General features: G+C 46.3%; 3 protein-coding genes across 3 annotated transcripts; 1 reads left to right on the top strand and 2 right to left on the bottom strand.

The window, feature by feature from the left end:
- Positions 1-7,941: 7,941 nt before the first annotated feature.
- LOC115539841 (zinc-binding protein A33) lies at positions 7,942-10,443 on the bottom strand. Its single transcript, XM_030350670.1, has one exon. The coding sequence runs from the start codon at positions 10,441-10,443 to the stop codon at positions 9,034-9,036; it is 1,410 nt and encodes a 469-aa protein (XP_030206530.1). The 3' UTR covers positions 7,942-9,033.
- A 4,166-nt stretch (positions 10,444-14,609) lies between these two features.
- LOC115540641 (zinc-binding protein A33) lies at positions 14,610-16,982 on the bottom strand. Its single transcript, XM_030352110.1, has one exon. The coding sequence runs from the start codon at positions 16,815-16,817 to the stop codon at positions 15,444-15,446; it is 1,374 nt and encodes a 457-aa protein (XP_030207970.1). The 5' UTR covers positions 16,818-16,982; the 3' UTR covers positions 14,610-15,443.
- A 1,974-nt stretch (positions 16,983-18,956) lies between these two features.
- On the top strand, positions 18,957-25,297 carry LOC115540861 (collagen alpha-1(I) chain). Its single transcript, XM_030352458.1, has 12 exons — positions 18,957-18,991; positions 20,574-20,674; positions 20,791-20,839; positions 20,909-20,966; positions 21,274-21,395; positions 21,483-21,893; positions 22,121-22,139; positions 22,220-22,426; positions 22,562-22,658; positions 22,738-22,891; positions 23,357-23,445; positions 23,694-25,297. The coding sequence occupies exons 4-10, from the start codon at positions 20,957-20,959 to the stop codon at positions 22,775-22,777; spliced, it is 906 nt and encodes a 301-aa protein (XP_030208318.1). The 5' UTR covers positions 18,957-18,991; positions 20,574-20,674; positions 20,791-20,839; positions 20,909-20,956; the 3' UTR covers positions 22,778-22,891; positions 23,357-23,445; positions 23,694-25,297.
- The last annotated feature ends 1,841 nt before the right edge of the window (positions 25,298-27,138 follow it).

Raw genomic sequence — 27,138 nt, 5'->3', positions numbered from 1 at the left:
CTTGAATGAAATTTAAGACCTTAAAGTGGAAAGGAAGCAATCAAATAAAACATGTCTATAGCACTAGTTAAATATTTAAATATACCATAAATACAAATAAAGTCGGAAATATGTCCCGTTATTCAGAATGAAGCACAAACACGTTGCATTAAATACAATGTTTTCAGCCTGTGCGCCGCCATCTCTGTTTTCAGAATACGATGACGTCACGAGAATGGTTGGTATTAACATTCTATGTTGTTTACATAGCGGCTCATAGCCTCACAGGTAGCTTACTGCCTCAACAAAATGGATATGGACGAATGGGATAGACCCACCAATGAGGGCAGGCATCCAATTGCCTATGCTTTTGAGCCAGTAAGAGAAGTCGGAGTTTTAGTGCCCCCAACAGAGCCTGACTATGGAGGAGAAATAGATGAAGGAGAGAGAGATGTATCTGAGCGCACAGGAAACAATCGGTGGTGCTTGTGTGGGGTTTGTGTCCCTATGTCCACTGACATGGAGAGTGTCTGCTGCCATGAAATGAACCTGTAGTAATGCAGTGTAAGATATGTATATATATTGCACATTATATATTATTATATTTTATATATATATATATATATATAATAATTATTATAATATAATAAGATAAGAAAAGTAAAGTACACGGGTGCAGCAGCTGGGCTCCACGCTGCCTTACAGTTGTTAATTTCATGATACAAGTAATTGTCGTGCCATTTGGGTGTGCACATGAATATGCGAAAATAGTGCAACCGACGGTGTTTGCAAATGGATTATTTCCGATAACAATGCATTATTTTGGCGATGGATTAGAAATTATCAAGAGCATGGAGCGAGCTAGTCTGCTAATTTATCTGTTTCTCTAGTAGTAGAAGCTAAGTGTACCTCTCGTTCCTCTGCCTGGCAAGCACGTTTCTGCGCTCTTTCGCTGCGCATAAGAGCAGCGCCCGGGTCCGATCTGACGGGTATGTCCGAGTCTCCACCACTATATCCACTAAAATTAAAAATAGTTGGCACAGCATCTGGCTTCAGGCGATTGGTGGGACGGCGAACAAATCTCCCATCTTCAGAAAAAGCTCCCTCTTCGATGTAATCAGCCTCTATAAAGTGGTCGCTACATACTCTCTGCCCTGGTCCCATTGGGGGGCTGAGGCGTTTCAATGCAGCTAACCATCTTCGGAGCACTTCAGGCTTCTTGACGGGAATTACATGGAAATGAACTATTCTACCGCTCTCCTTTAACCGATAAAATTCGTTTGAACAGCCAGGGGCAATACAAAAGGACCCCCCTGTTCTTCTTCCAATATCCGACATGTTTATTTTAAAGAGCCAACCATTCTGATGACGTAGCGCCTGCGTTTTTAAAACATGGCTGCGCCCTAGAGGCGAAAGTCGTTATAAACATGTCATTTTACGGTGAAACTACTTGAATTTCAGTATTGATGAAAATCCATGTGTTTCCAAAAATGAAAAAACAAACAAAAAATTGACACAGTTCTCAGTGCTTCATTTCCACTTTAAACCCGCGATGGTGGGGGGGATCCCGCTGTATTACAACCCAAGCATAGCATGTGTGTCACTCAATGAGACTCATTCAAGTTTACTTTCTGTCTTTTTTCCTTGGGTGCACTGGTGCGCCTAAATTTTTAATTTGGGTATTTATGGTGCACCCAAGTTGTGAGTTGTTGAGAAGGGGGGGGGGGGGGGGGGGACAGCGTCTGCGCCCCCGGGCAGTCGATATTTACGCCACTGATTAATAATATTTTCACCATTAAATAAATGCCTTCAGTAAGACCTGGGGGGTATACCACGAACCTCGTTGAGAATATCCAGGCTTTCTTGGGATAACCTGGCTCGACAGAGCCGCAACTCGCAATCACAGTTAAATGGAACCACGACGCTCACTTTAGATTAAATTAGTTGAACCAGGTTTTCCGCTTTAGGTTCAATGGGTTCACATAGAAGGGGCGTTTCTCGCGTCATTTGACTCACCCTTATGCAAAATAAATCGCGCAAGAGCGGTGTATTTCATCCAAGGCGAGCAATGTATTATTATGAACTCCTACGAGGAATTCAAAGTTCAAATCACAGCCAAGGGGAACACGGTTGCCCATAATATGGCTAGGGTGGCGTGCTGGCAAAAATAGCCGACCGTGTTAATTCGTCCGTGAAAAGATTCTGCATATTGTCTAAAAAATATTATGTATCATCATCCCTTTTACCCCCATATATGTGGGGCCCCATGAATTGCGAGCCCAAGTACCGGGAATGCACTTCCACGTCAAGTTGCTTGCTTTTAGTGGCGTGGTTCAACGTCTCAAACGTCAAAACAAAATCAGCCTTGTTGACGCTGCAGATTTGCACATTTCGGATGAAAGGCGCTAGTCCGAAGCGAGTTATATACGCCGTTTTGTCCCTTCCAGCAGTAAAGGTGCTCGCGATTTGAGAGTCAGGGAACATCAAACCGAAGAGATCTCCTATCCCCTCATTCGAGTTGTAGGACTGGTGCTTGACCACTGTGTTTAGAATCCACAACACCTCCGCTTACAGTGTTGGTGTCGCACCAAATGCTACCCTCAGGTCAGTGCTAGCAGCGCGGACCGTCTGCGGCGGTGGCGCCGGGGCAGAGATGCAAAACGTAGAAATGGCTGGGGTCTGTGTGTGGCTCCTGGCAGAGGTTTTATGTTTTTGGCTCTGCATATGGCTGACGACAGCCTTAATCCCCATGGTGCCGAGCTTGAATGTAGGCTACTTTTGCACGGAATGCATCTGGCCTGTTCTGGGTTGGCAACGGACGCTAGCCAACCTCGGAAACGGACGTCTTCCAGCCAACTGACGTTGAACTTTTTTGCAACCCATTGTTGCAGACTAGCTAGCATGCGCGCAGACATCCGTTTATATATGCAGCTAGCAAGAAAGTAGCCTCTCTACATCTCCTTCCCGAAAGTCCCGCGAGAAAAATATTAAATAGCCCTGCCCCGACAAATTTAAGACCTCCCGAGTTATAAATTTAAGACCAGCATATAACATTTTTGACAAATTTAAGACTTTTTAAGGCCTTAAATTTAGAAAAATGAATTTAAGACTTTTTAAGACTTTTAAGACCTCCGCGGACACCCTGTACCAGTAAGCCATGCGTACCTAGCAAACCATGTAGCACTCACAACACTGACGTTGACATTACTTCTGGTCACCTTGATTTTGGGAAGTGGTCTACCTCTTTCTTTGGTCGCTAACTTAGCACTGTAACTCAATGAATGGAATGCTTTTTTTAATAAGACGTTAACAATGTCCTCCGTTTCCAATGTTTCCATTGTGCATTTAGGATCTCGCTATCGCAGATTTCACTTGCTCTGCGTCTCTGACTGAGCACCGCGGCTATGGCGTCACATTAGTGCCATAATTCACTAATGTGATAAAAGATGCATTCGGGCGTATTACATTATTCCACACGCGTAGATATTAACTGCGAGCGCGCAAATGATCTCTGCGCGCGCAAAACAGCCTCTCGCGCGCGCAAATTACCTCAGCGCGCGCAAAACAGCCTCTCGCGCGCGCAAATTACCTCAGCGCGCGCAAAACCTCTCGCGAAAGATGTTTTTACGCTCTCGCTCGAATTTAATTTTGGCACTATGGGGGAGGGAACCAAGGCAGGGCGGGCTTTCCTATGATTGGCTGTTTCTGAAGCGCGATATTTGATTGACAGCCCTCCTCAGCTCTCCTCTCATTCAATTCTGAATTGTACAGTTAATGGCTGAAACGATAGTTACTTATTGTAACTCTAGATTCTATGAGTATAGGGGCAGCCTTTTAAGGCTATCGATATTGGGTTATCCCTAGGCGTGAGCCGTAGCACTGAGAATTTGTAATCCCCAACCACCAACAGCGTGGGCCTCAATAACGTCCGCGTGCGGCGTGCCTCAACGACGTCCGCATTTCGCAGATATAGTCGGGCGCCGGCGGACGTTCTGCTCCCAATAAACAGCTTTTCTTCAGCTATTTAAAGGGCAATGAGGCCGACACTTCAAAGGCTGCGCCTATACTCATAGAATCTGGAGTTACAATACGTTCAGCCATTTACTGTACAATTCAGAATTGAATGTGAGGAGGGCTGTCAATCAAATATCGCGCTTCAGAAACGGCCAATCACGTTTGGCCGTTTCACGTATCGCCCTGCCTTGGTTCCCTCCCCCATAGTGCCAAAATTAAATTCGAGCGAGAGCGTAAAAACATCTTTCGCGAGAGGTTTTGCGCGCGCTGAGGTAATTTGCGCGCGCGAGAGGCTGTTTTGCGCTCGCTGAGGTAATTTGCGCGCGCGAGAGGCTGTTTTGCGCGCGCAGAGATCATTTGCGCGCTCGCAGTTAATATCTACGCGTGTGGAATAATGTAATACGCCCGAATGCATCTTTTATCACATTAGTGAATTATGGCACTAATGTGACGCCATACGCGGCAATTCAGACCGGGTTTGTTATCGACAGCGTTGCCAGATTGGGCAGATTTCCCGCAGAATATTATTTTTTCCAGCCTAACATGGTTAAAAGTAGCCCAATTGGGTGGGAAATCTGACCAATCTGGCAACACTGCTCAACATCCAGGGATCCTGCTTATTGGTTCATAGCGCAGACGGATAGATTTTTGCGCGAATCAGACCTCTTAAGGTCCCACCCACTCAGAGGAGGATTTTCCTCCTCTCTCACATTGAAACCCATGTTATCCACCGGCCGCCAGTACTTTCGGGGAAATGAATGGGAGTCAACGGAGGATGACGGAGGACGTTCCTCCCTGAAGTAATTGTCAATAGGCGATAGGGGGTGCTAATGTCCCTTTACCCAGGGAAACGAACATTATATATTCAAAGGCAATAAAGTAGTCATATTTAAGGGCATTAATTCATTACAATAGTCTGGGCATCTACATTTTTTATTCTCAACAATGTTAGGGAGGATCTTCCTCCCTCTCCTCAATGGAGAAGCCTCCACTGGTGTGCACGTCCAACAGGCGTAGAGCCGGGGAAACGAGGGCTTGTCTTGCCCAGGAGGGGGAGACAGAGAAGAGCATCTGGTGGGTGCGGCCACAGACATAATACAGAATAGACGCCGCGTCGACCGCTGCTGCCTACTGGCGCTGATGAGCCGTGGGGCTGCCATCTCGGACATCTAGGCCGTCCGCTCCAGTCAGTGTAATCTGTTTGGCAGGTGCAATGAACTGTCAGCACATTTAATTAATCAAACCTCGCTGAATACCAAACTGATTTCAACGCGTTATTTTTTGCTGCAAAGGGCATGTAGCTATGGTACAGGACACATGGTTCGGCTTGTTTTAATATTCATAGTGGGCTTAACAGGTAGGTAACAGGTAGGTAACAGGTAGGTAACAGGTCGTTTTTTCTGTATTAAGCCAGGGACAGGCAACCTAAAACAGGGACGCCTGTTTGGTCACCCTATCATATGTGTTGTAGGCTATGATAGGTATTTAGCAAATCACGCACTATAAATATGATAGAGAAGCAGAAACAGATAGGGGCAGTAAAGTCAGCTACTTTAATACGTTTTAGAAACAATATATAGAAGATAGTTACTTTAGAAAAAAACGTTTTTGAATGCGCTAGAACCCATGAAAGAGGACTGTTTTGCAGAGCTTCTTTCTCGTGCTCCCTTTCTGCAGTTCAAGAGAGGCGAGTTTGGCAACGTGGTGCAGCCTTATCTTGTGAAACACCGACACAAACAATGACAACAAGTCAGAATGATGGTTGTCGATGCCCAACTGTGTCTCCTCCTGAAAAGTAATTCCCCGAGCCCTGTTGGCGATGGTCCGCCGATCTGAGCAGGAATATGCTGCACAGTGCTCTGGCATCTTGTGTCTTCTGCTGCTAAGCAACTAGGAGTGTGACAGGTCCAAGATGGCGGCTGCATTTCCTTCACCCAGCAGCCAATGCGGCGTCTACACTTCATATGTCTACGGGTACGGACACGGCCTTAACAAGTGATACACAACTATCCACACAACACCATTCTTCTCTTCATGTGCGTAGTCGGCTGTCCGCCGTCTCCAAAGCCCTCACCCCCTCACCCCTCACCCCCTCACCCCTCACCCCTCACCCCTCACCCGTCACCCCCTCACCCCTCACCCGTCACCCCTCACCCCTCACCCCCTCACCCGTCACCCGTCACCCCTCACCCCCTCACCCCTCACCCCTCACCCCCTCACCCGTCACCCGTCACCCCTCACCCCCTCACCCGTCACCCCCTCACCCCCTCACCCGTCACCCGTCACCCCTCACCCCCTCACCCCTCACCCCCTCACCCCCTCACCCCTCACCCCCTCACCCCTCACCCCCTCACCCCCTCACCTCTCACCCCCTAAACCCTCACCCCCTCACCCCTCAACCCTCACCCATCACCCCCTCACCCCTCACCCCCTAACCCCTCACCCCCTCACCCCTCACCCCTCACCCCCTCACCCCCTCACCCCTCACCCCCTCACCCCTCACCCCTCACCCGTCACCCCCTCACCCCTCACCCGTCACCCCTCACCCGTCACCCCTCACCCCCTCACCCCTCACCCCCTCACCCCTCACCCCCTCACCCCCTCACCTCTCACCCCCTAAACCCTCACCCCCTCACCCCTCAACCCTCACCCATCACCCCCTCACCCCTCACCCCCTAACCCCTCACCCCCTCACCCCCTCACCCCTCGCCCCTCACCCCCTCACCCCTCACCCCTCACCCCCTCACCCCTCACCCCTCACCCCCTCACCCATCACCCCCTCACCCCTCGCCCCTCACCCCCTCACCCCTCACCCCTCACCTCTCACCCCCTCACCCCTCGCCCCCTCTGCCCCTGGCTGAGAGACTCAGGCCACTAGGGGGCTCTACTGACCACAGCATCCATTCATCCTGGGGAATTGAAAACGTTGCTTCTTAAGGCTGGATCGCTCATGTGGATAGTATGGCAGAGTAGGACTAGGGCCACTCGTGATTATTTGGGAGTTCTGACTTTAATTTAAAATAGTTTAGAGTCAGAATACTGACTTTACCACCGATCTGAATTTTGACCTTATAGTCAGATTTCCAATGTGTTATACATGGGAACACACTCAAAACATATTGAGACACGGTACTATGGAAAAACAAAAGAAAACCTTAGCTTTAGTGGTCTTGTAAAGATAAAACCTGTAGCTGGTTAAAACCAACTACAGATTGGTTAGAACAAGCTAAAGACTGGTAGGGACCAGCTACAGACTTGTTTTAACCAGCTACAGACTGGTTATAACCAGCTTAAGACTTTTTCTGAGCAGTCTGTACTGCATTGTCTTATTTTCATTTTGCTGTTCATTGTATCCAATTCAATATTATGAAGATAAACATGAACCCTTTTACATATATGATATGGTATTCTTTAAAAAGATGTTGAAAAAAAGATTCTTGGTATTAGTAGGAACAGTTAAATTGGATTCAAGACCATGATGCTAATAATGGTCCCACTTGTAGGCTTGAATTTAAGAACTAAACCCGATGTGCCTCGTGGTCCTTTGGCGATGTCCACCAGTGAAGACCAACACAATTGCTTTTCCTGCCATTCTGAACTGCTTTTCCCAGAGCAGTGAGTGATAAACCTGCAGTCCAAGAACGGTCTGACAAGGCGTTCAGAAGCGTATCTGCTGTTCAGTGTGATCCCTGGTTGTGTACTGTTGTGCTTTATTCTCACTTTAACTGTGAATACCCTACAATGGACTTCATGTTGAACCAATGACGTTTATCAAAAAAAGCAACCAACTGCTGCATTTTCTCCACAATGAACAAACTGTACATTAAGTATAAACATTACGACACATTTGTAAATGAGTTTGACTCGAGCTCTGTCAGTCTTGACTTCAAAACGATCACTCCTTCCCAGTCCATCCCAGAAGCTCCAGTAATCACACTACAGACAGAATAAAAATTCTTCAACTTTAATGTTTATATTGCAGTAATATTCTAGCAGGGCAAACAATTCATGAACAGTCACCATCATTTGTATAACCCTTAATTGTTCGCCTTTTAGGCGGACAAATCTTTAACAATAATTTCTAGAAGTATATTCAGCATACAGGAATATGTAGGTATTTTCCCAGCACTAAGCATACTACATTATACGTCATGCAATACATATTATATAATAAACAGTTTAAATGTCTTCTATTGTTATAAATCGTATATTTTACATTTGATTCGATATTTAGTCTTTTTTTGTGTCAACATATCAAGTAGCATTCTGTTTATGATAATCAATAGTTTATACAGATTGAAACAGACGACAGCTTGGCAGTCAGTATTAAGACGTTATCCCTAAATGACCCTGGCCCCCCCATATCCTATCTGGCCAACCCAAGGCCTTCACACTGGTGAACAATGAGCTGACGATTCCCTTTGAATACCTTCACCCCGCTCACTTTATTGTCGCCTCTCATTTAACCTGCACCTTCTAGCTTTTTTATTATGTCTATTTTGTTGGTATAATGAAGCTGACCCTTTCCTTGTCCAGTATTTTATTGTGCAGACGGACTGCAGATTGGATAATGAAACATGCAGACTTTGACCAACCTTTCCTTCTTAAAGATACAGATTAAAATAAACGAGTGGTTGGCAGTCAGTATTAAGACGTTGTCCCTTAATGACCCCTGACCCCTGGTCATATCACATCTGGCCAACCCAAGGCCGTCACACTGGTGAACAGTGAACTGACCATTCCCTTTGAATACCTTCGCCCCGCTCACTTTATTGCCACTTGTAATATATTTTACCTACAACTTTTTGCTGTTTTATTATGTCTATTTGATTGGTTCGATGAAGCTGACCCTTGCCTTGTCAAGTATTTTATCGTGCAGAGTGACCATGTATTACTGCAGATTGGATAATAAAACATTCAGACTTTGACTAACCTTTCCTTCTTAAAGATACAGATAAGGCTGTTATATTACCGTATATTGAGTGTCCTCATTAAACATTAATCCTTCTGTGCTGTGAACGACTCTACAATATCTCACATCTAAACCGTGTTCAGTTCTTCTCTCACAACATTCCCATCACTTTTAGCACCACACACCATCACATCTCTGGTTTGAGCTTCACCTGCTTCCCAAACACAAAAGAATGGGAAGATCTTCTCAGAAAATGTGCCTCGATAAGATAAGATGGGATCATTTACTTCAGGGTCGTAGAAGGACACATCCCCTCTCCCACAGTCCAGCAGGACTCTGATCCTCGTAGGATTCCTCTCCAAATTCAATCTTTCAGTTGAACCATTACTGTACCCACCCTTGTAATGGAATAAACACCAGAATCCATTTTCTGGCGATGCATAAAGCCCGCCTTTCCTGTCCACCGTCTCTTTAGCGACCCCTATCCGCCAGTCAGGATGGTCTCCCACCTCCACCTCCCAGCTGTGTCTCCCTGATGTGAAGCCCTCTGAACCCAGAACATTAGAATAGTCCCTGAACCTTTCTGGGTTCTCAGGGTGATTCTGCCACTGTCCTGTCGTATGTCTCACACTGGTCAGATCCTCTGAGATAACAACACGGTTCGATGCCGTGTTTGGATCGAGGATAACAGGTGTGAACCTGATTTTCTCCCTCATCTTCTCCCACACTCTGAAGGCCAGGTTTCCCAGGTGTTTGGCCACGTCCATCAGACCTCCACGAAGCACCTGTGGAGCAGACCCCGACCAGAGGTCCCTGGGGATGGTGAGAAACGCTGCGTTGTCTTTCAGCGGCAGGTCCTGTTCCACAGCGGAGATTACCTCTGAGAGAACGGACATCTGTGCTTGAATGTTCTTCTGCTCAAGGATGATTGTCTCCCTTTTCTGTTTCTCTTCCTCCCTCAGGGCTGCCATTCGGCCCTCCTCCTCCTGAATAAGGAACTTGTGAAGCTGGTCAAACTCTGCCTTGATCCGTCTCTCTGTCTCTCCCAGTTGTTTCTTGCAGTGTTGGGCCATGTAACCACATGTGTCAGAAATCTCTTTGTATGTATTCCTCCTTCTCTTCAGCGACTCTAATTGAGGTTTCAGAAGCTTCTTGACATTACGCACCTCATCTTCCAGAGGAACCAGTGTGAGACCATGGACCTGCTGGTCACAGACCGGACACACGACTCTCTGCTCCTCCTCACACCATTTAAGATCCTGTGTGTGAGTTGTACACACTGCCCTAGACTCGGGTGGATCAGCTCTCTGGCTTCCAGTATACTTGTCCAATAGTTGCTGTAGTCCAAAATTAATAAAGAGACAATCCTTTGAGGTTTTTCTCTCACAAGTAGGACATTTTTTGTTTTTAGCTTGCTCCCAGAAGCTTTGAAGACAGCCGTGACAGAAGTTGTGGTGACAGCCCAGAGACACGGGTTCTTTGAAAGTCTCCAAACACACTCCGCATTTCAGGTAACTCTTTAAAACTTCCTCAGCCATTTTACATTTGATATCCAAATTTCCAGACAAAAATAATCCGTCTTTAATCTGCCTCCTATGATCTCGACTGAGATCACACACTGAGCTCTCCGAGGGACTGAAACACCTACTATCAATCCATGTCATTAATATGATCCGTTTTATTATTAATAGCAAACCCATTTATCACCACATTGGGATACAGATCAGACTTTGACCAACTTTTCCACACATTCACCAAATGCTCGATCATTAACGGTTGGGTCAGCCAGGGCATTAAGAACACTATAGATGATAACAATGAAATCCAGTGTTGTGTGTCAATTTAGTAACACACAACTATCCACACAACTGTCGTTCTTGGAGTGATGGGAGCGTCTTCATTCAAGCTGTGCTTCATCTGTGTCGGCCTGTCGCTGTCTCCAAAGCCCTCTCCCCCTAACCCCTCTGCCCCGGGCTGGGAGAATCCGGCCACTAGGGGGCTCTACTGACCAAAGCACCAGTCTGTCTGGGCTCAATACAAAACACCCAGCCCATCGTAAAATCAACTCATCCTGGAGAATTTAAAACATTGCTTATTAAGGCTGGATCGCTCATGTGGATAGTATGGCAGAGGATTAAGGCCACATGTGATTATTTTTTGGGGGTTCTAACTACAATTTAAAATATTTTAAAGTCAAATTTCTGACAAATTAAACTCAGAATTCTAATTATCATCTCAGAATTCTGACTTTAATCTCTGCATTCTGATTTAAAGTCTGAATAAAAAGAGTTCTGGGCCACATCAGGCGATTCTTTTTTTGGAATTCCGACTTTAAAGTCAGAATTATGAGTTTAAAGTCAGAACTAAAAAAAAAATCACATGTGGCCCAAATCCTCTTTCGTAAAATAGAGTTTAGAAAACGACACACACGGTTCCAGCTGTATGCTATGATGAGGAGCAGGTGGGTTCCACCAGGTGGGTGAGGAACCAGTACCAACACCGGTACTGGTTCCTCATCCCACAAATTCTGTCCTAGGTGGCATTTAGGATTTTAGGAATGATTCATATTTTACGAAGAATTAATATTCGTCTTCATTGTTTGACATAATTGCCAAAGCATCCCATGAATCCATATAAATGTAGGATTTAGGCATTTCAGTTTTCTCTCTGTGCTAAACACGGGATCACGCTTAACCTCTTAAACCCGAGCGCCCCCCGGGGGCGGGGGCAGCTGCGCCAACGTGTGCTGTAAACAGCCGTAAACATCACCACCATGCTCCAACATTTCCATGGTGCATACCCACGTAACGGGAAGAAGCTCGGCTAAAAGCCCATGATAACCATTTTTACATAAACAAAACACAATTCTAACGCCAAGCAACTAAATGAGCCCATAGCAAAACACGCAAAACGTGCATGCGCTCATACGGGCCGCCGCCGATTTCGCTCCGTCATGCCAGCCACACAAACTATATGTCCTATGAAAGCTGAGGCTTCACAGATTCCAATGATATAACGGTCATCACTCTACGACGAAAACTCACTGAACTAGCAGCCAAAGAAGAGCAAAATAAATAAACAAATAAAAATCGTTATACAATGTGATACTTTTGATTGGCGAAATGTGTTTTTTTACATGGATTTGGGTCCATTGATTTGACTGTCCCTCGACTCTATTGGCTCTGACGGTTCGATAGAGGGGTCAATCATCCAAATTGACCAATGGATACCCAAGCTATCTTCCCGGGTTTGACTGGAAGGACAGCATAATTCGCGCAAGAAGCGCCGAGAACTTTCTGAACACTCTTCAGACACTCCGGCTAGATAGAGATATACGCTCCTACTACACGCTTATTACAACGTTTGCATTTCTAGTTAGCTAGTTATTTTGTATTTTCTTGCCTTTTTCTTCTATTTGTTATTATTTTAAAAGAAATAATGGCAGGCAGGAGAAAGACCTATACTTTTGCGGAGCCATTCGCTATCATTACTAGCGACAGTGGGGCTACTGTAGTCCCTCTCGAGTCGTCATCTGACGACAGTGACTTGCTGTTGCCAGAACTGGACACGGACAACAGTGATTCAGAAGTTCGAATTCCATCACCTGAAAGGTATGTAATCTCTGTTATCGATTACTTATTGATTTGGTGTCAAATTGACGATCTATTTACCTTATTAGATATTATCTATCTATCGATCACCCCACTCACTCTACTCATTCCACACACTCACTATCGGTACTCTTATATTTATATTTATGATATTATTTGCATCAATTATCATTATCAATATTTTGTACATAGTTTATTTGATACAATCTCTATCCTTTCTTCTCTTTATTCCCTTTTGCATTGTTGAGAGGACTTAGCAAACCAAGCATTGCTGTGCAAGTGATAAATAAACTTGGATTTGATTTAGTATCCTGCAATGAATTTAGTAAATGCACACACTCAAACTGGTGCAAACTGGATTGTTAGTTGACTTCCCCAGTACAGGTCTTGTTTACCCCAACATATTGTTATTTGTCTGTTTGAAGTTACATTCTTTTCTTTCTTCTTCTTGGGTTCCACAGTGATGATGATGCTGATTATGAGCCACCTTCATCGACTGCTCCTGCTCCAGCGTCAGCCCCCCCACCTCTGTTTATATATATATATATATATATATATATATATATATATATATATATATATATATATATATATATATATATATATATATCTTTATCCCTAGTGATTGTAGTTTTTAGCTGTGTTTTTACCTTTGTTTTTACAGTTTGTATATCTGCTCCAGTTGGAGTCAAACTTCATTTCGATTGTATGGTTTTCTTTGACTGGGAAAATGTATAGAGGTCTGGGTGAATTTTCAAAGCAAGTCAAAACTGTTGAATTTGGATGGAATGAATACCTATAGTGATATGTCAGTGAAATAAAATTAGTTTTACAGTCTGGTACCTTAGAAAGGTCAAATGGCACTGATGGTGCCCAAAAGTGCCCAAATGGCACCATTTAGTCCGTCTGGACCTACCTGTACTAAAACCTCTCTAAAATCACTTTATTCACTTTATTAGCATTTATCCCGGAACAGGGTACTCATCAGATGTTGTTATATGTTTCCCTAAAGGTTCTGGGATACTATCCTATAGTTTCAAGGTGGTATTCACTCTAAATAATGTGTTTTCTCTAGGCGAAAATTGAAAATTGACATTTCTTACTATGTTCTAGCTGAATTTACTCTGACACAGTAACATCTATATTGATTCTGACACTTCTGCAGCCACCTCACAGGTCTTACCTTCTTTTTGAAACCAACTTTATTCATATAGCCCTTGTAGTTGTGGAGGCATACTCTATTCATTATGGGCATGTCATTTCGGGCAGGAGGCCATATTAAGACATGGTACTAAGGAAATACAAAAGTAAATCCTAAACTTTAGTAATCTTGTTCAGTACATATTTAAACATGGTTAGAAACAGTCTGTAGCCGGTTAAAACCAACTACAGACTGGTTATAACCAGAAAAAGACTGGTTATAACCAGCTAAAGACTGGTTCTGAGCAGTCTGCATAGTCTTGTGTTCATTTTGTTGTTCATTGTATCCCATTGAATATTATGAAAACAAATATGTAACCTTTTACAAAATATGAGGTGGTATTCTTTAAAAAAATATTGATTATTAGTAGTATTAGTAATAGTTAAGTTGGCTTCAAGTCCATAATGCCAATAATGGTCCCACTTGTAGGCTTGAATTTAAGAACTAAACCTGATGTGCCCTGTTGTCATTTGGCGATGTATGTCAGTGGTATATAAGACCAACACAATTGCTTTTCTTTCCATTCTGACCTGCTTTTCCCAGAGCAGTTAGTGATAACCTGCAGTCCAAGAACAGTCTGACAAGGCGTTCAGAAGCGTCCCTGCTGTTCAGTGTGATCCCTGGATGTGTACTCTTGTGCTTTATTCTCACTTTATCTGTGAATACCCTACAATGGACTTCATGTTGAACCAATGAGGTTTATCAAAAAAAGCAACAAAATGCTGCATTTTGGCCACAATGAACAAATGCTCGAGTCAAACTCATTTGTAAATGAGTTTGACTCGAGCTCTGTCTTGACTTCTACAACAATCACTCCTTCCCCGTCCATCCCAGTAGTCTCACTCTTTCCAAGTCCATCCCAGTAGTCCAAGTAATCACGCTACAATCAAAATGAACGTTAACAACTTTAATGTTTATGTTGCAGTAATATACAAGCAGGGCAAGCAATTCATAAACACTCACCATCATTTTTCTAACCCCTATTTGTTCGCAACAATTATTTCCAGAATCATATTCAGCATACAGGAATGTGTACAGACTGATATTTTCCCAACACTAAGCATACTACATTATACATCATGCAATACAGATTATATAATAAACAGTTTAAATGTCTTCTATTGTTAGAATTAGGTTATTTTACATTTCATTCGATATTTAGTAATTTTTTTTGTCAACATATCAAGTTGCATTCTGTTTACAATAATCAATGGTTTATACTGATTGAAATAAGCGAGTGGTTGGCAGTCAGTAATAAAACGTTATCCCTTAATGACCCCTGACCCCCGGGCATATCGCATCTGGCCAACCCAAGGCCGTCACACTGATGACCGATGAACTGACCATTCCGTTTGAATACCTTCAACCCGCTCACCTTGTCACTTGTAATATATTTTGCCTTCACCTTTTTGCTTTTTTATCTGTCTATTTTTTTGTTCTATGAAGCCGACCTTAACCATGTCAATTATTTGATTGTGCAGAACGACCATGTATTACTTTAGATTGGATAATGAAAGATGTAGACTTTGACTAACCGTTCCTCCTCAAAGATACAGATAAAGCTGTTATATTACACTATATTGGCTGTCCTCATTAAACATGCTGTTTTATTACAGTATATTGGCTATCCTCATTAAACATTAGTTGTGCTGTGAACAACTCTACAATATCTCACAGCTAAACCGTGTTCAGTTCTTCTCTCATGGAGGGACATTTGATATTCCCATCACTTTAGACACACACACACTTTCACATCTCTGGTTTGAGCTCCACTTGCTGGCCAAACACTAAAGAATGGGAAGATCTTCTCAGAAAATGTGCCTCTATAAGATAAGATGGGATCATTTCCTCCTGCGTCGAAGAAGGACACCTCCCCTCTCCCACAGTCCAGCAGGACTCGGATCCTCTCTGGGTTCTTCTTCAAGTTCAATCTTTTACCTGAACCTGTACTGTACCCACCCTTGTAATGGAATAAACACCAGAATCCATTTTCTGGTGAAGCAAACAGCCCGTCTTTCCTGTCCACCGTCTCTTTAGCGACCCCTATCAGCCAGTCGGGATGGTCTCCCACCTCCACCTCCCAGCTGTGTTCCCCTGAGGTGAAGCCCTCTGAACCCAGAACATTGGAATACACCCTGAACCTTTCTGGGTTGTCAGGGTGCTCCTGCCGCGGTCCAACCTTATATCTCGCACTGGTCAGATCCTCTGAGATAACAAGACATGTTGATGCGGTGTTTGGATCGAGGATAACCGGTGTGAACTGGATTTTCTCCCTCATCTTCTCCCACACTCTGAAGGACAGGTTTCCCAGGTGTTTGGCCACGTCTACCAGACCTCCACGAAGCGGATGTGGACCAGACCCTGACCAGAGGTCCCTGGGGGAAGTGAGAAACGCTGCGTTGTCTTTCAGCGGCAGGTCCTGTTCCACAGCGGAGATTACCTCTGAGAGAAGGGACATCTGTGCTTGAATGTTCTCCTGCTCCAGGATGATTGTCTCCCTTTTCTGTTTCTCTTCCTCCCTCAGGGCTGCCATTCGGTCCTCCTCCTCCTGAATTAGGAACTTGTGAAGCTGGTCAAACTCTGCCTTAATCTGTCTCTCTGTCTCTCCCAGTTGTTTCTTGCAGTGTTGGCCCATGTTACCATATGTGTCATAAATCTCTTTGTATTCATTCATTTTCTTCTTCAGCGACTCTAGCTGAGGTTTCAGCTGCACCTTGACATTATGCATCTCATCTTCTAGAGGAACCAGTGTGAGACCATGGACCTGCTGGTCACAGACCGGACACACAACTCTATGCTCCTCCTCACACCATTTAAGATCCTGTGTGTGAGTTCTACACACTGCCCTAGACTCGGGTGGATCAGCTCTCTGTCTTCCAGCATAGCTGTCCACTAATTCCTGTAGTCCAAAGTTAATTAAGAGAGTATCCTTTGAATCCTTTCTCTTACAAGTAGGACAGTTTTTGTTTTTAGCTTGCTCCCAGAAGCTTTCAAGACAGCCGTGACAGAAGTTGTGGTAACAGCCCAGAGACACGGGATCTTTGAAAGTCTCACAACACACTTGGCAAGTCAGGAAACTCTTTAAAACTTTCTCCGCCATTTTACCTGATATCCAAGTTTCCAAGCAAAAGCGAGCAACCAAAAGGAATTCCTCTTCAATCTGCTTCTTCTGATCTCACAGAAATCCCACACTGAGCTCTGCGATTGAGTGACACAGCTGCTATCAATCCACGGCAGTCATATGATCTGTTTTATTATTAATAGCAAACCCTTTAATTACATCATAAGGAGACAGATCAGACTTTGACCAACTTTTTGACCTGTACACCAAATGCTCGCTCGTTAACGGTTGATTCAGCCAGGGCAGGAAGAATGAGATAAGCACACTATAAACGATAACAATGAAATCCTGCATTGTGCATCAACTTAGTAATGTTATGATCGAACAGGAGGAACCCAAGCGCAGACGCATGTTGAATTAGACCAGAGGTTTAGTGTAGGGAGGATGAGAGCAGTAGGGAACAACAGGAGGTGGACAGGAGAGGATGGATGACAGGCAGGCAACGGGACCGGCAGGTAGAGGAGCACACGGGGGGGGGGGGGCAGGTAGAGGAGCACACAGGGGGGGGGGGGGGGGGGGGGGGGGCAGGTAGAGGAGCACACAGGGGGGGGGGGGCAGGTAGAGGAGCACACAGGGGGGGGGGGGGGGGCAGGTAGAGGAGCACACAGGGGGGGGGGGGCAGGTAGAGGAGCACACAGGGGGGGGGGGGGGGCAGGTAGAGGAGCACACAGGGGGGGGGGGGGCAGGTAGAGGAGCACACGGGGGGGGGGGGGCAGGTAGAGGAGCACACAGGGGGGGGGGCAGGTAGAGGAGCACACAGGGGGGGGGGGGGGGGGCAGGTAGAGGAGCACACAGGGGGGGGGGGGGGCAGGGAGAGGAGCACACAGGGGGGGGGGGGCAGGTAGAGGAACACACAGGGGGGGGGGGGGCAGGTAGAGGAGCACACAGGGGGGGGGGGGGGGGGCAGGTAGAGGAGCACACAGTGGGGGAGGGGGGGGGGAAGGTACGGGGTTGGTGATCCACTGTGGTTTGAACAACGTTCTGGCGATGAGTGGGAGAAGAACCCGGGTTGGGGTTAACCGGGGTTTAGGTCAGGCTGGATGATGACGACCAGAGATGGATGGCAGGTGTGACGTCCAACAGGTGTAGAGCCGGAGGAACGAGGGATCGTCCTCCAAGAGGGGGAGACAGAGAAGAGCCGCGGCCCCGGCCCTAACAAGTAATACACAACTGTCCACACAACGCCATTGTTCCCTTCCTGTGTGTAGTTGGCCTGTCGCTGTCTCCAAAGCCCTCACCCCCTCACCCCTTAACTCCTCACCTCCTAAAAACCTCACCTCCTCACCCCTTAACTCCTCACCTCCTAAAAACCTCACCTCCTCACCCCCTTACCCCCTCACCTCCTCACCCCCTAACCCCTCACCCCCTCACCTCCTCACCCCCTCACCCCTCTGCCCTCGCCCCTCTGCCCTTGTATCTTCAATACTAAACGGAATTTTGATAGCATTTATACTTTATACTTTTTTCAGAATCACAGTTTTAGTTTCAAACCGGCATCGTTTTCAGTTGCTTATAATAATTTAGGTCACCATAGCAACGCCGGTAAACAAACCCCGCCGAATAGTCGAATCTCTGGACTGAAAAGGCAGATCTGATTAGACTAGGAAAATTCAGAGTCGGGGACCCTGAATGAATCTGTGTAAACTGCCAGTTTACACAGATTAAGATGTTCAAATGTATTTATACATTTAAAAGTTAAAGATAAAGTTGTTAAATTGTGTTAAGAAATGTGTTTAAAAAAATAAAAACGCACAAAGATGTTTTCAAATTATGATAAGAGATGTTTCAAATGTGTAAAATAATTAAAATAGCTTTCAAAACACAGGTATTTAGAAAAAAAAAAAGGGGGGTGGGGGGGCTCAGATAATTTTTTTTCTCTGAGGGGGGGGCTCACTCTCTCACACTTTGAAAACTTTGCTCTAACCAATACGCAGGCCTTTGCCGTCTCTCGTCTCGAGCTTCTCGCTCACAACCAATCACCTTCTTCTGGTCACTAGTTCTTAATTGATTTCAGCTGCGTCCCCCCCGCCTCTCCTCATAAAGCGCCCCCACCGTGACGGATGTTAATCGTTTATTTTGCGTTGGATTGCGTGGGCTGAACAATCCGGACATCGTGGCCACCGACTTGGACCCCCGCCACCGGGACCCACGCAGTGAGTAACGCGGGGTACTTCCTTCATGAGCACTGCACATACACTCTCCCCATCTCCTCCTGTCGTCTGTTCTTGCCCCTCTATTGTACATGTTTTTCCGCTGGAGGTTAATGTGGATTTGCTGATGGAAGTGGTAGTTTGTGTTGAGTGGTTTATCTATGGGATCGACTGACTAACTAACGCTGCGGAGTCGGACAGCTACAGCACCGACCACGACACTGGGAAGTGTCCTCTGCTCACTGTGGAAGCAGCATGGAAGAACTGCAGCAGCTCGGATGGAAACGAGGACCTCCACGCTGTTGAACACAAACTGTTCTAGGCCTACTACAAACCGAGGCGGTCCTACTCGGTTAAAGATCTCGTGGTCAATGCGGCAGACCGCTGGACCTGGCTGGACGTCACCTTCTGCAGATACTTCACTGCCCTCAGGAATCCACGGATAACTTGAAACATGTCCGACTCCACATGTCCGGAAAATCCAGGATGGAAGGAAGAAAGAGTTCCGTTTTTGCTCAACCCATAACCCCACTGAGCCCTTCTGCTGAAACCTGTCTGACTGACCATACTGACCGGGGGCCTGTTGTGTGTTTGGTTGGTGTGGTAGAAGGTTTGCTGCTTGTGATCTGCAAGGTGGTCCTGGGTTAGATGCGGTGTCTGACTTGCACACCACTCTCCCAATTCTATTCTTCTCTTTACTACTTTTCTACTTTCAATACACTTGCTGCTGCTGCTGTTGACCGCCGGTCGTGCAATGTGTTTTTTATTCGCCTATGTTCTGTGGATGATCATTACTGCCTGTTGGACGTTTTGCGTTTTTCACCAATAGCTTCGGAACTAGACGGACCTCGTATATAATTTGCTCTTCTAAGATGCGGTCAGGCGCCCCTCCGTTATATAACGTTTTCTGCCCGGTACGTATTAGACTGACCAATCACAACCCTTTATCTAATGTGAGGTTGGATATACGCAACATGTAGAGGTGTTTCAACAACAAAGATGTAAGTTAGTGAACTAAAGACTGCATATGTTCACTAAAAGAACGAACGACTACTCTTAAAGATTTTGAGGAATATGTATTTCTCCATCACCCGTTCCAATGCTATGATTAGTCGAGGCCTATCCAATGGCTTAGCCGTCGACCCATTTTAGATCGCGCCCCTTGGAAATTGAACAACGCACTTCAACGCAGAGGATCCAGAAGGATTTCACAACGAGTCCATTGGAAGATATCGAGGAACATGAACATCACCAATGAAGGAGAGTAACGTTTCCACTTGCTATAGGAATTTAGTGAAGCACTAAATGGTTAATAATAATAATAATAAAATGTGGTCACCATTTATTGACTCGTTGGGTGAGACTTGCTTTACTAATATAACCTTGTTAAAACTATTAATTTACTTTTCTTGTGTAGTTTCCCACTATTCATTAAATGTTTTATTGAAGTACAAATGTGTATAGTTCTATTAATTACATTTTTATAACGATTAATCATTATACAGGATTTGAACATTTTCTACCCAAGCTCATGCTGCATAATGAGTCCCAAATGATTTATGAACAGTGGTTTGTTTTTGTTCAGGAGCGGCTTGTACTCCCAGAGGCTTCAACAGAGCGGGTCTGGAGCTGGGAGCTGCAGGTGGACGGTGGCCAGGAGGCTTTCAGTCCTACAGGAACAGACGGGTGAGCCGTGGAACTGCACATCCTATAAACTCCTCCATGGCGTGGTCAAACGGTTCAGAATAAAACTGTAATTGGAAAAAATCTCCAGTGTTGAAATAGATTGTATCTTGTTTCAGTAGAGGTGATGGAGGTGCTCGTCTGGAGGTCCGTGGCGGTCGTCTGGAGGTGCTCGCCTGGAGGTCCGTGGCGGTCGTCTGGAGGCGCTCGCCGTGAGGTCCGTGGCGTCGTCTGGAGGCGCTCGCTGCAGGTGGAGGGAAGGCCGGGAGCCGTGCAGCCCAACGGATGCAGAACGGTGAGACGCGGAGCTGCACATTTTTTCTAGGCTTGAATTGTTTAGAATTAAACCTTTGACATGCAGCCACAGCAACGCTGAGGTGTTCTGAAAAATGTCAGATGCATTCTCAGCCACTAGGACCAGCTACAGGATGTAGGCTAGGTGTGTGTGGCTGGCTGTTGGGTTAATAATACCTCACTCAAGGCTGCACAGTAGGGCATCAGTGAGATCTGTGGGAGCTAAAGCAGAGGAGGAGTTGATTATCTGCATCATGTACGGGGTGAAATGTGCAGTGTGCAAATGGAACGTGTCATTCGCCTTTCAGAAGGACTGAGGCGGAGGTCCTGGAGGCAGAGGCCAGCCTGGAGGCGGCGGTGGCCTGGAGGTCCTGGAGGCGTCCAACCTGGAAGGGGCGGCATGGAGGGCCAGGTGGCGGCTCCTCATCCAGTAAAGTTAAACTCTTCTTCAGTGCATCCATGATGAAAGGGGAGAAATGCTCCAGTGTGCAACTGGAACTTGTGTCTCACGTTTCAGAAGGGCCTGGAGGCGGCCAACCTGGAAGGCATGGAGACGGCCGAGGTCCTGGAGGCAACGGCGGGCCTGGAGGCGGAGGCCAACCTGGAGGTCCTGGAGGCGGTGGGCCTGGAGGCGGCGGCAGCGGCCATCCTGGAGGTGGACTACCTGGAGGTCCTGGAGGCGGATTGTGGAGACCGGCCTGGAGGTGGCGTCCACATGGCGGCGGTCGGCCTGGAGGCGGTGGCCAACCTGGAGAAGCCTGGAGGCAACGGCGGGCCTGGAGGTCCTAGAGGCGGCCATCCTGGAGAGCCTCGAGGCGCCGGCGGCAGCCATCCTGGAGGCGCCGGCGGCAGCCATCCTGGAGGCGCCGGCGGCAGCCATCCTGGAGGCGCCGGCGGCAGCCATCCTGGAGGCGACGGCGGGCCTCGAGGCAGCCAACCTGGAGGGCCTGGAGGCGGTGGTTAGGACCAACCTGGAGGTCCCGGTGGTGGCGTCCACCTGGCGGCGGCGGCGTCCTGGAGGGCCCGGAGGCGGCGGCGTCCTGGAGGGCCCGGAGGCGGCGGCGTCCTGGGGGGCCCGGAGGCGGCGGCGTCCTGGGGGGCCCGGAGGCGGCGGCGTCCTGGGAGGCCCGGCGGTGGCGTCCTGGAGGTCCCGGCGGCGGCGGCTCCTCATCCAGTTAAGCTAAACTCTTCTCCAGTGCATCATGAAGGGGGAGGAATGTCCGGGGTGCAAATAGAACGTGTGTCACATTTCAGAAGAAATGAGGCGACGTTGCGGAGGTCCAGGCGGTTGGCCCGGTGGAGGTCCTGGAGGAGACGGTCCCGGCGGTGGAGGTCCAGGCGGTTGGCCCGGTGGAGGTCCTGGAGGAGACGGTCCCGGCGGTGGAGGACGGTTGGGGGATCCGGCGGTGGAGGTCCGAAGGCGGCTCGTGATTAGACCAACCAGCTCCTCGTCCATGGAAGGTAAGCTCTTTCTCCAGGTCAATCTTATCAACGAGAAGATCAAAGAGCGCAGCCATGAACTGTGGTATCGCCATGTGGGGACTAAACTCTTAGCTGGGTCATCTCCAAATGGTAACTGAGTGTTTGCTCCAGCAGGATTGAAGGAGTCACTGGGGATGAAGATCACTGCTCAGGGGCTGACGACCCCCCCCCCCCCCCCCCCCCCCCCCCCCCCCTCATCTTTCCGGAGAAGGTACATAAATCTACAGCTGATGTGATTAAAGTTCTGCAGTTCAGATCCGCTGATAAATGGTCCCATACCGTATCCACAGCGTCCTCATGGTGCAGGCGGTCAAACCTCCACCTCTTTGAAGACACCAAGCAGCTTGATGACTGACTGGTTCTTTATACTCCGGACCTCGTCCCGGAGCAGAGGACAGACCTAAGGCCTACAGCGCAGCCGACTAGAGACTCCATGTGGAACCGGTAAGATACTGGATTCACCATCTTGAAGACATTTTCATTTATTCAACAGGGTCAGTTTTGTTTAGCGGGTATGTTGCCTTGATACTAGGGGCTTCCTCTGTGACAAACCTAGAGAATAAGATCTGACTTCAGCCAATCAGTGGGATGTCCTTGAACAAGAGCAATGGCTGAAGGTGCTCAAACGCATTCTTTTGACTCGCTCCTCTACTATTGCTGTAATCAAGCTGAATGGCTATTTTGCTCCTTCTACTGACAAAATCAAGTCTGCCACCTGGTGGCTGATGAGGGCGTAGCAACTCGGGCACATTGGAAACATGATAAGAGCCTGTTTTTGATTGGATCGTACACCTAAATGTTTTCACATCAAAATATCGCCGAACCCCATGTTGGACAATGCTTGTTTTCATCCTTGCTATGTTTAGCTTTGATTTATCCTTGCCTTTTCTTGTGACCCATTCCCCTTAGGTTCAATTAAGTTGACCGCTCCTTCAGGCGACTTAAAGGGAGACCAGATGTGTGGCAGCTGGGTGTCGCGGTGCAGAGACCCAACGCTGGTAAATATTTACTTCCTCGAACAGACCTAACGCGTCAAACGACAATTATATAATCCCTCCTGATCTTTATAAAGGTCTGAAGACCAGTCTTTTCTGTGAACATCTCCACTGACTAGTGTGCTCTTAATTAAATTAAAGTTAATTAAATGCAGTAACTCCAATGCACCTGGAGGCTCGTATTGCTGCATTTATAGACATTTGATTGCCCTTCAAACTGATTCTACTTTTTGCATCAATTTACTTCACAGCACTGAACTACACCAGTGTGTCCTACTCCCCATAAACCCTGAGGATCCCTGGCTACACAGCACTTTAATCCACACCCAACATTAACACACAGTGCACACTCTATAGAGCTCGTAAGTCCGCCCCTTGCGGCGGGACCTCGTGAGATCGTAAGATATGACTTGGTTTCAATGGAGAGAAAGTCATTATTTTCTCCATTATGTTACACCACATTTTGGGGGAAGAATGTTTGAATCAATCTTTGTCATTTAGTTCTATACTCCACATCTGTACTCCCAGCTGTTGTATTTTAACACGGTAGCTGGCAACCCTCTTTATAGGGAGCGACTAGAGGGACGAGGCTGGAAGCAAACCTGAGCCTGGATCTTAACCTTCTTTCTAAACCTAATGCCGCAATTTAACCGCAAATAAAGTGAGGCCTAAAGTAACTTGCCTCTCTTACCTAAACTTGCTTGCCTAAACTCGCTTGTCTAAACTCGCTTGCATAAAACCTAAACTCGCTTGCATAAAACCTGAACTTGCTTGGCTAAACTCGCGTCGCTTGCCTAATACCTGAACTTGCTTGCCTAAACTCGCTTGCCTAATGCCTGAACTCGCTTGCCTAATGCCTGAACTCGCTTGCCTAATGCCTGAACTCGCTTGCCTAATGCCTGAACTCGCTTGCCTAATACCTGAACTCGCTTGCATAAACTCGCTTGCCTAAACTCACTTGCCTAATACCTGAACTCGCTTGCATAAAACCTAAACTCGCTTAGCTTGACTCGCTTGCCTAAACTGGCTTGCATAAAACCTAAACTCGCTTGCATAAAACCTAAACTCGCTTAGCTTGACTCGCTTGCCTGTACTCGCTTGGCTAAACTGGCTTGCATAAAACCTAAACTCGCTTGCATAAAACCTAAACTCGCTTAGCTTGACTCGCTTGCCTGTAGTCGCTTGGCTAAACTCGCTTGCCTAATACCTGAAGTCGCTTGCCTAATACCTGAAGTCGCTTGCCTAAACTCGCTCCAAACACGTTACACAAAGTTAACCATCCATAATCTTTAACCCAAACCAGACTTGTCCCTGGGTCGCTCCACTTTAATCTAGAAGTTTCTTCTTTTACCTCGTCTGCGTTTTGAGTTTCGTTCTTTGAGGGCTTGAAGTGCTTTGGAGGATATTTGAACCTTTGTTTGCCACATCAATAAACCTGCTTTATCTTTACCCACCTCTTCATGAAGCAGAATGTGTGTGAATGTTGTCCCGTGAGCTCCAGGCTCTCTGTGGGCCTGTCAACGTCTCTTTAGCAAAAGGTTGGAGAGTGAAATTCATTTGTGCCATTTTCATGTGTTCCTGAGTATTTCAGACCTGTGGTGTTTCACATGAGACCTTAATGTGAACTTTCCTTTTTCTGCCTGCATACGTAATGCCTACATTAGTAGGGTGATCACTGTTGATCCCAATATTGATCATTAACCACCTCATTCTTTTATGTTTTTTTTCGATGAGGATTACAAATCATGTAATTTATGAGCATATTTGCAAATGGCTCCAAATATCAGATTGTGTAAAAACTAATGAAATGTAACCTGCTTGATTTAAAGAAAATAAAACATCCAAATATTATCAACCTGTTTTGTGTTGCTCTCTTACCATGTGGAAATGAAACGCAGATAGATACGTTTAGCTCTGATTTGCTGCCTCCTTTTGGTGTAGTGCTGGGATTTGTTTAATATACTATTATCATTTCCAGGATAAGTTAATAACCTAGTATAGCCTACCCGGAAAAGAAGGGATATGAAGGCCAGGGCAGGCTGTTTCGGTGTCCTGTCAACATATTGTGAGCGGATTTGTGAACCTTCTCGGTGAGGGAAATTCAATTGTAAACGTTAATTAACATGCAGGACCATTCAGCGAACACTTCACATATTTCTCACCAACAGAACGGTCACTCTTTGCGCTTCTTGTGATTTTAAAGTCCTGGCGCCCCCTACTGGAGTTCTTTGATAATTCATGCCCTCGGTGACCTCGGTCACATTTGTTCCTCAACTCTCCTTTCTTGGCCAAGAGATCTGTGACATCTGTCTCTATCTGTGTCTGTTTCTCCTTCTCCCTCTCTGGCTCTCTCTCCTTCTCTCTGGCTCTATCTCCTTCTCTCTGTTCTCTCTCCTTCTCCCTCTCTCTGTGTGTCTATCTCTCCTTCTCTCTTAAGCCCACCACATCCCGGCGCCACGGTGCGCATTTTACGCGCGTCAATTGCCGCCCCTATAGCACCAATGCCCAGCTTGAGCCATTTCGCAACCAAAATCTGTCGTTACCGCCGATATGTCACTCATATAGATTACCGTTAGATTCAAACAGCAAAGATGGAGACATGTTAGAAGTCGACAACATAATTTATTGCACCAATTTAAAATTCCAAAAATACATGCGGAGCCGAAATGTACCGATCAAACGCCACGTCACAAGGCATAACGCCTCGTTTCCACATAGCCTACGTACATTCTCATATGCGATCCAACCGTCTCCGACCGAAAGTCCATTAATTCCTATGATTCTCCGTAATGTCCGTTTTTCCTCAGACTCCCTTCCGTAAACTTTCTGTCCGGTATGTCCGTAGTATACGTTCAAAAAATGTAACTTTCGCCGTCGTTTTACGGAGATACCGTAAGAAAGTTTTTATGTTTTTCATAAAACATGCAAGTACCTGGCAGGCCAAATTCTTCGCCGATCTCTTTCTAAGCCTGGTTGGTTTTGTTTTCATCTCTGTATATGACATGTATGTCGATTAGGGCCCGACCGATTCATCGGCCTGCCGATTTAATCGGCCGATTATAGCCTTTTTGAAAATAATCGACATCTGCCAAAAAGACGCAGATTTAAACCGATTATTTTATTTTTAAATGTTATTGCGCTTGGTATCCTGCAGATTGCGCTCCTACTCGCCTTGCTAACTAACAACTTTAGCTGGAGTAAAAAAGAGGAGATTGAATTTTAACGTACAACATGAAAGCACGCTCGCTCAGGCAGCTGCGCGCTCACCTCACCAATGTACACAAGACGCGTTGTTTGAGCATGTTGTGCCTGTTTTTCTTTAGGTCCCAGGCCATGTTAATTTGTTATACTGTAGACTCCAACGGTGAGACCATACTGCTCAGCACGCACGTGTTAGTCACTGCTCACGAGCGCAGCACATTGGGAGTTGGTTATTTATTTTACATTTTACATTACTCTAATTTTTGACTGTAAAAGTATTCTAAAACACTCAAAGGTTCTGCATTCAATTCACATATTCGTCAAGTGTTTAAAGTATATTTAAGGTATCAAAAACTACGTTTTATAGGCTTTTTTTTGTTTTGCTTTTAATCGGCCGATTAAATCGTAATTTTTCTCTTAAAATAATCGGCATCGGCATCGGCACTCAAATCAATATCGGTCGGGCCCTAATGTCGATCCTCACGTTCCAAACTA

The sequence above is a fragment of the Gadus morhua genome, chromosome 3, assembly GCF_902167405.1.
Source record: "Gadus morhua chromosome 3, gadMor3.0, whole genome shotgun sequence".
Classification (NCBI taxonomy): Eukaryota; Metazoa; Chordata; class Actinopteri; order Gadiformes; family Gadidae; genus Gadus; species Gadus morhua.
The sequence above is the reverse complement of the archived record's forward strand: the minus strand, read 5'-3'. Positions and strand labels throughout refer to the sequence as shown.